Source organism: Macrobrachium rosenbergii, chromosome 2, assembly GCF_040412425.1.
Source record: "Macrobrachium rosenbergii isolate ZJJX-2024 chromosome 2, ASM4041242v1, whole genome shotgun sequence".
Lineage (NCBI taxonomy): Eukaryota > Metazoa > Arthropoda > Malacostraca > Decapoda > Palaemonidae > Macrobrachium > Macrobrachium rosenbergii.
The window spans coordinates 55,290,627-55,307,297 of record NC_089742.1 but is presented as its reverse complement, the minus strand read 5'-3'; the positions used below and the strand labels follow the sequence as shown (position 1 = coordinate 55,307,297).

The window sequence follows — 16,671 nt, the reverse complement described above, 5'->3', positions numbered from 1 at the left end:
TGTATCCCACCTCCATGGAAGGGGAGGGAGGGCTCCAATGCTGTAATTACTCGGTAAGTATATTTGAAACAATTTTATTATGAAAATATAATTTTCATATCAGTAACTTACCAAGTAATTATAGCATCGGAGCCCTCCCCCGTCCCCTTCCATGGACATAGGGCTCAAATGAATTGAGCTCTTCAGCTGTGTTGTACCTATTCTTCCCCAAAACTGGGCAGGGCTAGTTACCTACACTAAAACAATAGAAGCACTACTGCGAATTTCAAAATTTAAGCTGCTGCGATAATTGGAAACTATGGCTATGTAATTACTTGGTAAGTATATATGAAACTTAATTTTATTATGAAAAATATCATATTTGCTAACTAGCAAGAGGATACATTACTGCCAGCTTGAATTGGAGGATCTTTTCATTTGAGTGTTTCATAGTTTGGATGGATGCACATGGCTATCGTAAAGAGGTGGTTTTTTGATGAAAGACATGTTAATGATGATGGCGAATGGGAATTTTTTGAAATTATTAAATCAGGTAATTGTTGATGTTTAAATATTTGATTATTTTTAAGTACAGTAAACCCCCCGTATTCGCGTTTTCACGATTCGCGGACTCACGCATTCACGGGTTTCTCTATGGAACATATCTACCCATTATTTGCGGAAAATTCACCCATTCGTGGTATTTTTCACTGAGAAATATTCACTAATTACTGTATTTTCATATAATTTTCATGAATAAATGCACTTTTTGTGATAAAACTTTTAAAATACTCAGGTATAAGCATTTTAACAGGGTTTTTCTTGTGTTTAAACTATCAAAATGGGCAGTTCTAAGTGTTTTTAACGGGGTTTTAGGTATTCACGGATTTTAGCTATTCACTGGGGGTGTGGGACGCATCCCCTGTGAATACGGGGTGTTCACTGTATTTCATTTTAGAGTGCTACAGCTACAACCTTTTAAGGGATAATCTGCGCGAGAGCTGAATGATTTCAAGGCCGCTAAGAACATACTCTACACAGCATTGGTGGTTGCCATAATTACTGTATTCATTATAGCAGTTTCACTCAAACACACCATAAGTAGAAATTGGTTTTATACATGAAAATAAGGATGGAAGTATTGTGTATAGCCAACGGATGATGAATGTATGTGCATGTGGTTAAAGATGTAGATGACTGTAACCTTTAAAAAGCGTTCTTTTTGAAAACTAATGTAAAAGCAGGTTTATTGACATTTTTTGTTGAGAAATTTGTTTTGTTTTCAGATTCTATACCAAGGAGATCACTGTCACATAAAAGGCAAGATGAGGCAGCTGGCATAGAAGGGGATACTGATACTGATGATGAGCTTTTTCAGCACAGTCAGTCACAACGTACTCGGGGACAGCGTGGTAAAAATCAGAAAAGTGTTAGGAAAAATGTCTATATGATGAATGGTGATGATCTGGGAGATGAAGGACTTGTGGAAGATGAGATAGGTAAGTTATACAGGTTTACAGTTAATATTTTGTTATTGTCATGTAGTAAGTTGCTGTTGGAAGGCAGGGCTCACAAAACATACTAGGGACAGTCTGCACTTTTTGTGTGAGTTAATCAGTGTAAAGGGTTAGGAGATGGATACATTATGTCAGATATAGGTTCATATGTTCACAGTTGCTCTGTTAGCTATGTAGGTGGTATGGCTACTTGTATCTAATTCAGATTGGAGTAGGGTGCTGGTGTATGGGACCCGAGTGAGAAGCAACAGGAAACCAGGTTTTTGTACTAGAACAGGTCATGAATTGGACTGGAATCATGTAGTAGAGAGTCTTAAGCACCAATATCCCAAAAATGCCATGCTTTTGAGGAAATGGAATATGGGCTATGAGACTGAGGAGGAAGTGAGCAAAAGGCCCTATCCCTTTCAAATACCTGGCAATTACAGGACCAGTGAGCAAATATTTAGTGTTTTGCAGATTAAATTTCTGAGTAAAATGAAAAAATGTAGATCTCTTGGAAGCAAAATTATCATTAGAATTAACATCCATATTTTATTTAAAAATCAGAGGTAGCCATGGCCATTATTTCATGACTTATAACTCACAAGTGTCTTATACTTTTAGAAATGCCTGTCTTTGCCATAAGGAGGTAGAGTTTTTTGAGGCTATAGATTTAAATGCTTCTGTGTAAATGGAAACCCAACTTGCAAAATAAACCGACTGTCAGTTTTTACCAGCATTAAATTTTTTAGGACTTTTCAGTTTATCCAGTCATTGAGTTTTAGTAGCAGGTTATTAAATAAGTTTTAGATTATTTTCCAAAAACAAAGCTTTCAAGTCAGCTCCATGCAAGTTGAGAATTTAAGAAAATGGTTCAGTTATATTAATTACTAAAGTAATTTCAGTCCCTGATCTGTTGAACTTGAGAGTTGCAGTTTTGTTGAAAATAATTTTCGTCCTAAGATCAAATCCTTTGGTCCAGCCCTGTGAGAATTAAGAATGTTATAACAGTGGTTTGTTTAATTAAGTTTTTTTTTTTTTTTTTTTATGTACACATGTGGTTGGGGGTCACTGTGGTGTTGGACTCGTTTCTTCTCTTACCAGGCCACTTTTTTCCCACATTTACTCTGGTAGTTGGTAATTTTTAAATTGGAAGGTTAGTAATTATCAGATTGCAACTTTCAGAATTCCTTTCTTGCCATGTGTGTTTTTGTATTGCAACTTTTCTTTAAGGAGCAGGTCTATTGCTTCAGCTTGGGTTAGGCTCTATCCTTTTTCTTTTGCTTTCCTTTTCCTTATTTTTTTTCAGTACTGTGTTGCTTTCCATCCCATTTTCCCCTGCACTTAAAAAAAAAGTTATGGTCAGGGTAACTTATTATATGTGGCGCAGAACATGTTAACATGGTTATATCTGGAAGAATTTATGATCGGACTTTCAAGTATACATGAATATGGGAGCCAGACAGAATCGTGAATGCCATAATCCTGACAGCTACAAGCGCGACCGGCCAATATACCAACAACCTAAAAATCCTGACAGAAAACATACATTTTGTTTTTTTGAATGATTTTGTTGGGTAAGAAAAATAATGATGGTATTAAATGTATAATTAAAATATAGGTTCACACTCACATGAAGGATCAGATGTAAATGTATAATTAAAAGAGTTTATGTGTAGGTAATTATTTCCAAACCATGTAACAACATTGTCCGCTTCTCCTGGCAAATAAGATTTTAAAACTTTGATAGCTTCCGGAATTTCATTTGATGGAAGAAATGCTAAGCCACATAAATATTGTATCATTGAACTAAAGTTTTCATCATTGCTGTAGCGAATTAATAATCCAGTTGACTGAATTCTTCACCATAAGCACTGTCCTGAATGGAAAAAACAAAGTTTGCTAATGGCATTAACAAATTTGCTTATAGAAGCTTGAATTGCAGCTGGTTCTAAATCTGATATTATAGAATGTAGTCAAATCTAGAAACAAGTGTATATTTATACATGATCTACTCGCTCTTCCCTCCTGGTCGTTAAAGCGTACACAAGTGGAAAGACCCTACCTGCAATTTCCACATCCCACAGGTGCATGAATTGTGTACGGCTGGTAAAATAATGTAGGAACTGTCTTAAAAGTACCATCCATGATCCAATATTGAGCTTCTGATAATCTCTTCAGATTTGCCGCTGTGGTGAATACCAAAAGTCTGTCATCCTTTGCTGTAGAATCTCTTGCCAAAAATAAATCGCCATTTAATGTAAGCTTTAGTTCTGGTGGGATGCTGATTTCTTGTAATGACCTTTGTTCTGATGGACGCTCACAGTACCTAATCCATTTTATACATAATCTTTCTTAATTAATGCATCTTTAGAAGGTAGATGTGGTACAATATTTTGAGGAGCAGAACGGTACTTGATTGAATAATTAGATGCGGTTGATCTCTTGTTGATTTTGCTTGTATTGTCACCTTGTGTATGATTTTTATAACACCAGCAGCACTTGCATAGGGAGAGTGATTGTGCTCAACAAATTTTGTTAGTGAATTCTTTCCATTTACAAGTTTAGTAACTGCTCTGCATTTACAGATATCAGGTTTACAAAATTCACACTACCATTAATAAGAATCGTTTCCGTTTTTATCCTTCACCATCAAATATCTACATATGTTGATTTAAGCGTTTCCTTTTTGTGTAAAAATCGTTTCACAAGCGTCTTCCATTTCTGTGGAAGGTTTAGAAATCAAATAATTTCAAAATTATAAGCGAGGTTTTGACTATTCTTATAAGCGAACTAAAGAAAAGATACACAGACAGTTCTCGTGAGCAAACTAAAGAAAAGATACACAGACAGGACTATATGCACAGTGTACGAAGAGGGAGGAGTTAAGAAGTGGGTTATGTGGGTATTTTACTTTTAACACAAGTGTTTTCTTAATATAGCATTAATTGTTGTATGTTGGGTCTTGTATCTTGGCCTGTTGAGATTCTGGCTGTCGGGCTTGTGTCCGCCGGGATTATGGCGGTCGTGACTGTGACCCAGACCCATGAATATATTATACCTTGAAAATTAAGTGAACAGATGTTGCGCTGTACGTCAGTCTATTAAGAATGATGAAGTGACCTATTGTGTAACAAACCAAGTACAGTATAGGAATTAACAATTTTATGTAGTGTTTTAAACATGAGTTTTTTTATAAGCTGACATTGAAAATATTCCACGTTTGGTTTTCACAAGGGTCAGTACTCGCAGAATTGTACTTGTTTGCTCTTATAGAGTTTGTAGAAATTTCATGATAGAGAGTTTGAGAAATGTCCTTTAAAGAAAAACAAATGTGAATTTTTACATGGCCCTTAGGTGTGAGACGTAGCTTAAGACGACGAAAGTACAAGGATTTTGATCAGCAGTCATGGTTAGTTGGAAATAAGAAGCTTAGAGGTTATCCAACCATGGTTCCGAGTTCTGAACCGGAGAATGACGAACCACGCCCCGCAAGGAAGTTGCGCAGGTAAGAATGGTTGAATATGTTGCTCAATCTTTTCATTGTCTGAAAGTTTCTTTTCATGCTCCATTCCTATTGATACCTCCTCTCAGTACAGTCAGAAAGCTTCAAAAAATTGTTGATGGATTTGTGTCTTTACAACACTGATATAGTTAGAGATCTCTTGTTTTAAGAAAGAATTTTTTTGAATGAAATTTGGACCTCATGGGCTTTGGTTATTCCCATAATTTCAGAAATTTTCTCTCGTAAAAAATGCTTAATATTATTAGGGAACTTTATGAAGGGGTTAGGTAAAGCAAGGGTTTGCTGGAAAGTTTTACAGTAAGTCCTTTTTAATGGAATTCCCTTAAACCATTTAGTAATCGCTGGTAATTTTTGTAAAATTAAAAATGGTAAGACTCTTGATTTTATCTTATCTTTTTCTTGTATTTTTTTTTCATCTTATCTTTTTCTTGTATTTTTTCTGGTTGCATAGGCATATGAGTTCTGATTCAGTGATGGTATCAAGGAGTCGTTCTTCACGGTTTCGTAATGCTGGTGCTGGGTCCAGACGAAGGGGTCGACATCGGTATGGACCAAAAAGACCAAATCGTATTTGCTCTCCTAAGAGTGACCGTTCTGATGAAGACATCACTCTTCCTCGTAGTAGGCGCCGTGTTCCAGCCAGACGGTACCGGTAAGCTGTTATGTTAATTCTGTCTTTTTTCCACGTTGACAAATCAGAAATTTGAGAAAAAATTTTAAATATAAACAAACCAATTACTTGTACATGACTTTTGTGCATCCATGCAGATTTCAGGCACATTTTCGTAAATAAGAACTGGCAAGTTTTGAGAATAACACATGTACAGCTGGTTGCATGTGATTCCAAAAGGTGCCATGGAGGAGTGATGAGTCACGACAAAGGTTATGGTACATCCAAAGAATGAAGTCTCCCCTGAAACAGGTATAACACAGGCAGCAGCAACCACTGGGCTAATTTGGGAAATATCTAGAGATTTATCAGCAATATCCCCTAAATAAAACCATAAATAAGTTGACTTTTTAAAAATTATCATTTATAAAGCCTTGCTCTTTTACTCATTCCGAGGCACATTGCTTAACTGTAGACATCTTCATCCGGGCAGGGATGTATGACGTGTTATTCCTGAGGTTTGGCTGAGGTACTAGAATCTTCATGGCCAACTCCTTGAGCATTTGGTTTCATATTCTCTGGTCAAAGTGATTTTTAGACATACCAATCTGCCAGGAACTGAGATTTGTGGGGAACGACTTTGGTCAATCTATTTGTAGCAAGCTTGGACAAGAAACTTCTGGTTTGCTGCTTTGTTCAACTGACACTTTGGCTTGGGGACAGACAGGATGATGCAGAATTGGAATATTCTAGAAGTGTATACCTTCCCCCCCTTTGGGTAAAAATGGCAGATGCTAGTAAATTGCACAAGTTCTGAGAGAGAGGATGATTTGGATAGCTCCTCTGTAGTGTCAGCATGATTGATTGACAGATATCACCTTGACAACAGAGCTGTTGGGCCTGGCTCATTAGAAGAAGCTCACTTCCACATTTCATGACCGGCTGAAGTAGGTTCACCTTCACACATTTTCAGCTCTGAGAAAGGCTTTTTATGAGTTCAAGGCCATGGCTGGAATCCATTTATCTTCATGCATGGAGATAATCAGTTTCAGCTGTGAGTGGGGGATTTTTTTTAATTCATGGCCACGGTCATTTCAGAAATATATTGAGCGTCAACTGCCACCTGGACATGGTTTAACAATTGATTTGGCAAATGGGACCTTGTTGTAGTCAATGCCGCCACTACAATGAGTGTTGAGTTATTCATCTTTTGCACCAACACAATAACTGTTTTTGCCACCAAAGGTTGCAGAACTGCTGCCGCTGATTTTCAGTGAGCATGGTGTAGCCTAGAGCTTTGATAAGGATTTGTCTAATTTGATTTAGAACTGGTAAGTCTGCTTCACAAGGCTAAAGAGTGCAATCCTACTGGGTCAAGATCCCCAAGGAGATTCTTCCATGACAGAGCACTTTTGCTTTTATCCTGATTTGCATTTAAATGGTATGGTTTTAAAATATCAGTGACTTTTAAGATTTTAGGTGTAATTTTTGATAAGAAATTGACTTTTGAGAAGCATAAATGTAATATTGCTTTCTCTATGTCTCTAAAAGTTGTCATATTGCAGAAAAACTTATTATGTTTTGGGATGAGACTAGTATATTTAAGTGTTTTAAGTGTTTCAACTCTTCAACCTACTTTGGAGTGCTGACTCTCATTGCCAACTCTTGGATAGTAATGTCATCAGTCAAGTTTATTATGCCAGCTCTTATTATTGACTTGTGGCATAGATGCAAAGTAAGTTCATTATGTTTTTTTCATAAATTGTGCTCCTGTGACAAACATCATCTGCACTCTTCTTTACCTGACCTAGCTGATTTTGCTTGCAACACTAGGCAGGCTGCTGCTGCTGTATTAGTGTGTAATTTTCTAGCTGGCCACAACTGAAATGTGAATATTTTTGCTTAGTGCAGTTATGGAATCTTCTGATCTCCAAACATTGAGGCCAGGAGCAAATTCATTCCTGTTTTCTGCTGTCATCTCCTGAATTTCAGGGGCTTTGGTTTTATTTTCTATTCCTTCATATTTATTTATCACCTTATCCTATATCTTGTCTCTCTCTCTGCAGGCTGATTTCCCTTTGGAAGCCTCAAGTTTATAGTCTGTTGACAGTCCATAAGGGGTTTCAGCTGAAGATTTAAAGAAAAAAAAAGTTACCATATTGCCATCCTGGCCATATCCTGGCATCCTCTAGTTGTGAAAATTGGTGGCTCTGTCCTGTATGAGTAGTGAAAGTCTATTTGTGGAGGAGTAAGAGCTGCAGACTTATTGCACCTAGGCTTTTCCTTAGTAGAAGAAAGCATTATTATTATTATTATTAGTTATGAAAAGTTAATGAGCATTTATATTTTAGTTATCACAAAATCCACCCAAGAAGGTGAGTGAAAACAAGGACTTTGAACAAGTACCTTGTTAGTTTATTCTACATTTTCATGTGTGACCTTGAAAATGTAGAATAAACTATGAAAGTACATGTTCAAAGTCCTGGTTTTCACTCACCTTCAGTACTTGTTCAAAGTCCTGGTTTTCACTCACCTTCAGTACTTGTTCAAAGTCCTGGTTTTCACTCACCTTCTTACGTGGGTTTTGTGATATTCTCAAGCATGCATTCCTTCGTGCTGCATTGGATATTTTAGTTGTAAATAGAAAAACTTGGGAATTTCTGTTAACATTAATACACAATTTTGTAAATTGTTCATCTGTAAAAATATTGTAAAATAAGAAAATAGACACAAATGTCATGTAGGCTAATGGGTCTTTGTCTCGTGTAAGTAATATTTACTTAGGGGCAGAAACATCAGTTATTATTACAGGCAGTCCCCGGTTAAAGATGGGCTTGGGTTAACGGCGATCTGGTTTACGGTGCTTGTCTAGTGATGAAAATCGGCAATTTTCGGTGCTAAAAATCACCGATTTCGACTTACCGGTGCCGATAATTGGGTATCAGTGCTGATACATACCTAACAGAGGCAGTGATAACTGAAAATCGGCGCTTTTCAGCGCTGATAAGCCCAAAGCGATAACTGAAAATTGGGACTTTTCGGTGCTGATAAGTCCGAAAATCGCTGATTTTCGGTTAGCGGCGATTTTCGGTTATCATTACACCCTCTGAACGGAACGCCCGCCAATAACCAGGGACTGCCTGTATTATTATTTAAATTCAAGGTACTTGGAGAAGTTTAGTCATATATTTAAATTCACTGAAGAAATTGGTCATTTTTTAAATATTGCTTAATTTTCTTATTTAAGCCTAATATAATACTCCTTTAAACTTTTTTTCCTTTTTCTCAGTTTGTGATCTTTTATATGAAAGGTGTCTATAGAAGTTTTCAATAAGTATGTATGGATGAGCATATGTCCTATGCCAAATTCTTTGATTTTTTCCCCCTTCATTATTATTTTCTTTTTTTTTTCCATCGTAATGATAGTGGTTGTAGTTTATAAGTCAAATAATCAGTCATAAGATGTACCAGTTTTGAAATAGAGCTGACATGCCAATCAGAAATTGCAAGGAGCTTGATGTTGGTGTTCACTTATCCACAATGTATTCTTAAAATTGTATTATATAATAAAAGTTCAGTTTTAACACTTGTAGGTTTAAGCTACATTATTTAGATTTTATTCAGTAATAAGGCATTCATCATGCATTTATCCCCATAGTATCTTTCAGTCTGATTTATCCTGATATTTTTGGTACTATTATTTTATTGTTGTTAGCGTTGATGGTACAGTAGCGATGGTGACTTGACAAAGGCAGAATTTATACGAGTATGTGATTATTTTAATGATTGCTTCACATTTTAGGGAAGAGCCAGAGCACACTGATGATGACGATGATGAAGGCAAGATGAAGACTAGGTTCAGTTTCAAAAATAAAGACTCTGGTCAAAACAAAAATTTTGAGGAAGTGAAGAATGAGTCAGCATCTGTGGCAAAAGAGACAAGAAAGCATAATAAAGAAAAGTATAGTGATAAAAAAGCAGAAAATGAAGTGTGCGAGAAAGTCAAAGAAGAGATTCCCATGCGCAGAATCAGAACTAGAAGTAGTGTTGACTCCAACAAACAGAAAACAGATGACACAGAAGGGGAGGAGGAGGAGGAGAGGGATGAAGATGAAGTAGAAGAAGAAGAAGAAGAAGAAGAGGAGGAGGAAGAGGATGAGGAGGATGAGGAAGAGGAGGAGGAGGATGAGGATGAGGAGGTTGTTCGAGCTAAGCCCATCAAGAAAATGAAAAGGATTAGGGACCCAATCATGGCTACAGCTCTGACTTCCTCTAAAGACCGTTCAGTAAGTATATAATTTATGTGGTGGTACCTCAACTAACCTAACAGTTACAGGGGTCTGCCCCTCCTGGTAAGTACCATAGTAAAGATTGGCAAGTAGCCTACATGACGCAGTTCCTGGGAGTCAACTTGAATAGCTTATAGTGAACAGCTATTCCTTATTAAGTAACTGTTAATTTATCCAAAGTGCTGTTTTGTTACCTTGCTATTGAGAGTATGAATATCAGAAAAATATAAAAAATTAATTGCTTCTAAACATGGGCACTAGACAGTACTATAAAGTTTTGTCGTATAAAAAATAGCTGATTGCAGTAGTTCTACTTACAAAATGTGTCAACTACTCAAAACTTATACAGTATAGAAGCAAGAACGTAAACCTGTGTGCCAGTTTTAACCTAAAGAACTGCAAGGAAAAATGTGTGGTACAATATTTTTATTGACATATAATACAGTATGGTGTTTTACCTAATACAGTTTTGTTACGTAAATGTATTTTTCAGTCTTTTTGAATGTGTAAATGTATAATCATTTATAGCATTAAGCTGAAAAATTATGCATATGCTGTGGCCCCCCATCTCTCTCTCTCTCAGTATTTTTATTGAAATTTAATATAGGCAGTCCCCAGTTATCGGCCCCCTTGGTTATTGATGATCCGGTTTTACAGCGCTTGTCTAGTGACGACGATAACTGGATTTATGGCACCGATATGTGCTGATCTCCACATATCGGCACCAATAAGAGCTGTTATCACAGAGTTTTGGTTATTGGCGATTTTCGGTTATCGTCACGCCGTTGGGAACGGAACCCCGCCGATAACTGGAGATTGCCTGTAGTACATTATTGTACCTAATACAGGCAGTCTCTGGTTATCGGCGATCCAGTTTTTCGGAGCTTGTCTAGCGACGAAAATGGGCGATTTTCATTATCGAAATGCTCCGATTTCTGCTTATTGGCGCCAGTAACTGCATATTGGCGCTGATACATACCTAACAGAGGCACCGATAACCGAAAAACCAGCGATTTTCAGTTACTGGCTACTTTTGCTTAACATCACACTGTTGAACTGGGGATAACCGTGGACTCCCTGTACAACATTATGAAACAAGTACAGGTAGTGCTCGAGTTACGGTAATTCATCATATGATAATTCGAATTTACGATGGGGTAAGCAATTAATACCGATACAACAATATTTATAAAATATTTTTAAATTTTGCGCGGGCGCAGGCAACAGCGTACAATCAGGCAGCAAGAGAAACCAACTTACAATAGCTCAACTTCTTTTCCACCATCTCTTTATTCCATCTTCTAGTTAAAAATGTAAGAGAATGATAAAAGTATTGTTAGTAACCTTATACTCTTGCGAAAATGCGTACAGCCATAAACAACTGAATGAGAAACTGCTGTTTTGCTAATAACCGAATCGGATAACAAACTGTTTTGCTTGTATTTCAACCATCGTACGGTTAAACAATTACCATAGTTATGTTAAAAATGACGTTAAGTACAATAGGACTGATATATTTTTATATTATACCTTTATCCGCTTTGGAGAAAAGATCGGCAAGGAAATATACTGCTACAGTAAATTTAAGCTGCAAGTTGTAGCTGAAGCTGAGAAAACAATGTTCAAGCTGCTAATGACTATAAATTATCGTGCATTGGCAACATGGATGAAACTCGACCATAAATAAAGTTGGAGAGAATGTATTTTAATCAGAACTACTGGGCATGAAAGAACACATATCACTGCTGTTTTCACGCCGATAAAAGGTAAATACGTGAAGCTCGTATTATGATGATGAAATCAAGAGAAAATAGCGAACGGAATCTTTATTCTTTTTACACAAAACACATGCCCCCAAACGGCCAGCCGCCAACGTCATCTATTAACGAAAAAAATAGTTAAATTAATTTCACAACGAGATATTTGTTATATTTCGACTTAAAGACACTTCGTATAACGAAAATTATCCTTGTCCTATATAAATAAAGTATCTAGAGATTGATTTATGCTAACTAGAAGCAAGAAAAGCGATCTGAACTGAGTTAAATGCGCCGAAATAAACACCGCTTGATCGATTCCCGAACCATAACATTTGATTGTTATGGTCGCAGTTTATAATGAAAAAGCAGTATGAGAATACACAATTGGATACAGTGTAGTGAAGCATAACTTTTTAAAAGATCCAAGTGAAAGATGCACACTCATTATTTTGATGTTTGTATAATATGGTGTTAATATGTGAAAATAGAGCACAGTATAATATAGGCTAGGCTACCGTATATGATATACCAAAGTGTCGGCTATGACTTGTTTGTTATTCAATTTCTCTTTATACTGAATTATCATAAGTCAATCTGCATTGAACCTGCAGAGTTAGCTGACACTAATAATAACTATACCGTATATGTATAGAGTATACTGTGTAGTGTAGGCTAGGCTACCATATATGTATAGATGGTACTGATTACCCTAGTGTAGGCTAGGCCATATTCGAGATACGATTTTTTCAACAAACTATGGGTTTTTTGGAACCTAACCCCATCGTAAGCAGGGCAATACCTGTATATTTTTCAGTTTATTTCTGTGCTTGTGTATATGTATACTTTACATTGTTATGGGAAACAAACGAACTTATTGTGCTCTCTCTCTCTCTCTCTCTCTCTCTCTCTCTCTCTCTCTCTCTCTCTCTCTCTCTCTCTCTCTCTCTCTCTCTCTCTCTCTCTCTCTCTCTCTCTCTCTCTCTCTCTCTCTCTCTCTCTCTCTCTCTCTCTCTCTCTCTCTCTCTCTCTCTCTCTCTCTCTCTCTCTCTCTCTCTCTCTCTGTATTTTTATTGACATTTATTCAGCTATGTACAATATTGTACTTAATACTGTGATGTGGCATTCTGTTTGTAGTATATTCTACAATTTATACATGTGCCTGCATAAATGTACATGCACGCACCACTTCGATGCAAATGAAACGCTGCGTGTTTGCTTGCCTTTTTCATCCTCGGAATTTTGTGAGATCTGTGACATATCTTATTGTGATGCTCATGCAACTTGAATGTACTTAATACAGACTGGAAAAATGTATATTTAATGCTACATTACATTGTTAAATACCATACTGTATTTTGATGAAAGTCAATGAAATTACTTTTGAGAGAGAGAGAGAGTGCTAGAATGAGTAATATTCTTTAATGTAATACTTATGTGTATGTATAAGTGATGTATGCATGTATGTATACATGCATATGTATATGTGTACACATTATGTCCATGTATGTATGTATGTATTGGGATCCTCATTTACATTAAACAGGTAATGAGCCCCAGTAGGATTGTGATAACTCGTGACATTTTAATCTGAGTCATATTGGTGAATTCTATTTGTTTATAATGGAATAAACAGTGTTTCAAACTCATGGAGTGTGGCAGTGATAGTCTAAGGCAATTGTACTTGTAACCAGAAACTCAAAAGTTTCAGAGCACATTCTGGAACGGTGAAACAAAGAAGAATGGCACAATTATTTAAAGAAAGATTTGCACAAGGAACAATTTGTATACCTTTGATTAACAATAATTTCCTATTCTGTAATACACATACATTGTAATGTACTTCTTTTCACCACAGTTCCTAGAATTTCAGAGTATGTAATCAAGCAATAAAGTAAAATCAACTTTTAAAAATTTGTTAGGAACAGATTTTTTGAGTAACAGTGATTTTCAGTAGTGTGATTGCCTATTCTGAAATACAGGTACAGTACAGTACAAATATGCGTGCAGTTACAGTTTATTTAACTAGATGTGTCAGAATTTCTGAGCAATTGATTGCCAGATGAATGAGATTGACACTTTCACTTTTAAAAACTACCTTCAACTCTACATCACATTATGTAACGATATTAAATTTCTTCATTAGAACTTTGAATTTGACACAATATGACCTCATTTGCTCTAGCACTTGCAAAACAAGAAACACGAAAGTAAAAGATTTAATTATTTGTCATTTCCAAGGGTTGATGTGATAAGTGGAGATGCTCATGCAATACATTTCTCTTCTGTAGCAATAAACCCTTTAGGTTTCAGCCACTCAGTAATTCTGTCACTGCTGGTGCATGCTCAGTGATCGTTCGCTGAGATGCTGTACAAGGGTATATTAAACTAATTTTTTTATAATTTTCAATGGTTACAGATTGGGTGATGAAATATTACATTGTTGGAATCTTGATAAATTTTTTTCTTGAAAGTATGTCTTATTTATAGTTTTGTATTAATTTCTTATGCAAATTTAATATTATTATCATATTTTTTCTAAAGCAGTTTGAAGACTTGTATTCAAGAGTCAAAAGAGAAAGGCGTCCAGTAAAGCGGTTCATGTACGAAGATGAAGTTCAAGAGAGGAGGCGCCAGTCGGTTAGTAAACGTGTATCGTCATCTGAAGAAAGTGATAGTGATAAAGGTGATGAGGATGATGACGATGATGAAGAGGAAGATGAAGCACAGATTGGATCTCGTTACTCACTTCGTCAGAATAGAAGGGAGTGTAGACCATTCCAAGTTAATGCTTCAGGTGAGCAGTTCTGGTTCTGTTAGGTTTCTGCTCCATCTCTGTTGTAACAATAGTTAAAATATATTTTAATGACATCATAAACCCTTTACAGATTTGCCATTGTTAACTTTTGGTGTACATTCCAGCTAGTAGGATATTGACTGTTTTTGCATTTTGCTATCGACATAGGCAATTCTATACAGAACAAGCCTAGTATGGCATGCCCATTTGTGTAACTTTTGCAGGCTAAGTGGTGCCGATGTATATTACTGTATTTTATAAAGTCTCAAATATGCACATTTTTAATATAGTATATCTTATGTAATGAAATATATAAATACAAATTCAGTGAATAAGGTGAGATTATGAAGTAAGCAATATAAGATATAGGAAGGTAAAGATGAGTATAAAAAATAATTGTAAGGAAAGAAAATAAGCAAAGCACAAGAACAGCAATATAGTAACTGTTAAAACGGTTATTTAACAAACATCAGTATACAGGTACACCAAAAAGTGGCAAGTAAATGTGTATACCATGAATATTTTAGGATGAGGCCTTACAACCATGTAATACCTTCAGTGAGCTAACCTGCACTGCCTAACTTGATCACAAAGTTTTTGTTTTCTTACTAAGGGAAAAAGTGATAGTATATTAGTACATAAAATGAAGGACACAAGCATGGCCAAAGGGCTGCAGTCATTCATCTTCACTCAAGTCATGGTGCCTCCTTTTATGATTGCTGATATAATCTTCATAAGCTTTAGTATGTAGTTTAAGGCTGTGCACATATCAATGTCAGCTTTAGCATATGCAAGTTTTGACTATTATTCAAAGGTAAAATTTTAAAACATTTAATAAAGTATTATAAGCTTCATTTAGGAATATCTATAGATATCTTATTGTTATGAAGTCTTATTGTGTTTATTTTTGACAATCCAATCCAAGCCAAGCTATTGTACTATATACAGATAAAATGGCACGTGGAAGAGAGTTTCGAGAGGAAAGTCCACACCACAGAGAAAGAGATTGTAGAAACCATAAACGTTACGTTAATTCACCTGCAAGGAAGCACATATTTCATCGCAAACGGAGGGTATGTGTAATTTGTTTTGTTTCTTGTTCAGTGAAGGAAGGCTAAGGTATCAGTTTTACTTTTTTTTTGTTTTTGTATGAATATGTCAGAGGTGTGAAGTAAACAAATAGATGCTGGGAACTTTCTGGCTAATAAAAACATACATGAAAATGACATTTTTACACCATTCTATGTTAGAGTTGTATATTTTTTTTTATTTTCAGTAAATAACAGTACGTTTTAATAATCAGTAAATTTTAGTATACCTTTTTGTATTTGGTAATTAATTCCTATAATAGTTGGTCTGTTCTGTAGAAACTCTGTTAAAGAAAATAGTCTATGAAAACAACATGAAGCCAGTGGAGATAATGCTCAGTTAACTCTTTAACATTGTGATAAAGTTCAGTAGAAAATAAAAGAAAACAACTATATATATTTTGACATCTGAAGTGGGATGGGGATTATTTAACTCCATCGCCCATGCAAGTACATGTAGGTGTTCAAGGAAAATTTTTATTAAACTAGTTCTAAAAGAAAATCATAAAAATTTTTGCCTGTCAATCAGAATTTTTCCTTGCTTTTTTATATTCAGTAACTGGCATTAAATAACAATATTGTATATATCACTGGAAAGGAAATTTATTCGTTTTTAGTGTGCAAAAGAATTTATAAATCTGGATTTTTTAAATATTTACGAAAAGTACACAGACATATTTTGTCCTACTTTAATGCATCATTCTGACAATTTTAAACGTTTTACATTTTCAGAGATACCATAATAAATTACAGTATAGTTATTTGGCTTCAAAATGACACAAAAACTGACATACTGTACAGTACTCTCATGGGAAACAAATTTACAGCAATTTATTAAAGAAAATTATCTTTTAAGCTTATAAGATGTAATTCAGTGTGTTTATATTTTACCACATATGAGTTTTGGACTTTCCCAAAATCTCTTGAGTTAGCAGGCACACTAGAAGCGAGTGTTTCCCATATAGACTGGAAAGACCAGGTGCCCATGCATTAACCTATTGGGACTTCAAGGAGTGATGGTTTCTTTGCCCATTTTTTAAATTTGTTGCGATATGTGGCAAAAATGATCAACTATTTAACTGAAAATTTCTGCCGGCCTGTTTCAGTGTCTTGTGTAAAGGCTGAC

At 35.7% G+C, this 16,671-nt stretch overlaps 1 protein-coding gene across 3 annotated transcripts in view; it reads left to right on the top strand.

Moving 5' to 3' along the window:
* The window catches only part of LOC136847208 (ATPase family AAA domain-containing protein 2-like), a 92,518-nt gene that overhangs the window by 17,962 nt on the left and 57,885 nt on the right, over positions 1-16,671 (top strand). For 2 of the 3 annotated variants that reach the window (XM_067118669.1, XM_067118649.1), the window contains exons 2-7: positions 1,266-1,478; positions 4,836-4,986; positions 5,456-5,656; positions 9,417-9,900; positions 14,205-14,457; positions 15,406-15,530. In XM_067118669.1, coding sequence (XP_066974770.1) covers positions 1,427-1,478; positions 4,836-4,986; positions 5,456-5,656; positions 9,417-9,900; positions 14,205-14,457; positions 15,406-15,530 — 1,266 coding nt within the window. In that variant the 5' untranslated portion in view covers positions 1,266-1,426. The remainder of the gene's footprint in view (positions 1-1,265; positions 1,479-4,835; positions 4,987-5,455; positions 5,657-9,416; positions 9,901-14,204; positions 14,458-15,405; positions 15,531-16,671) is intronic. The other variant, XM_067118659.1, reaches the window with a different exon arrangement.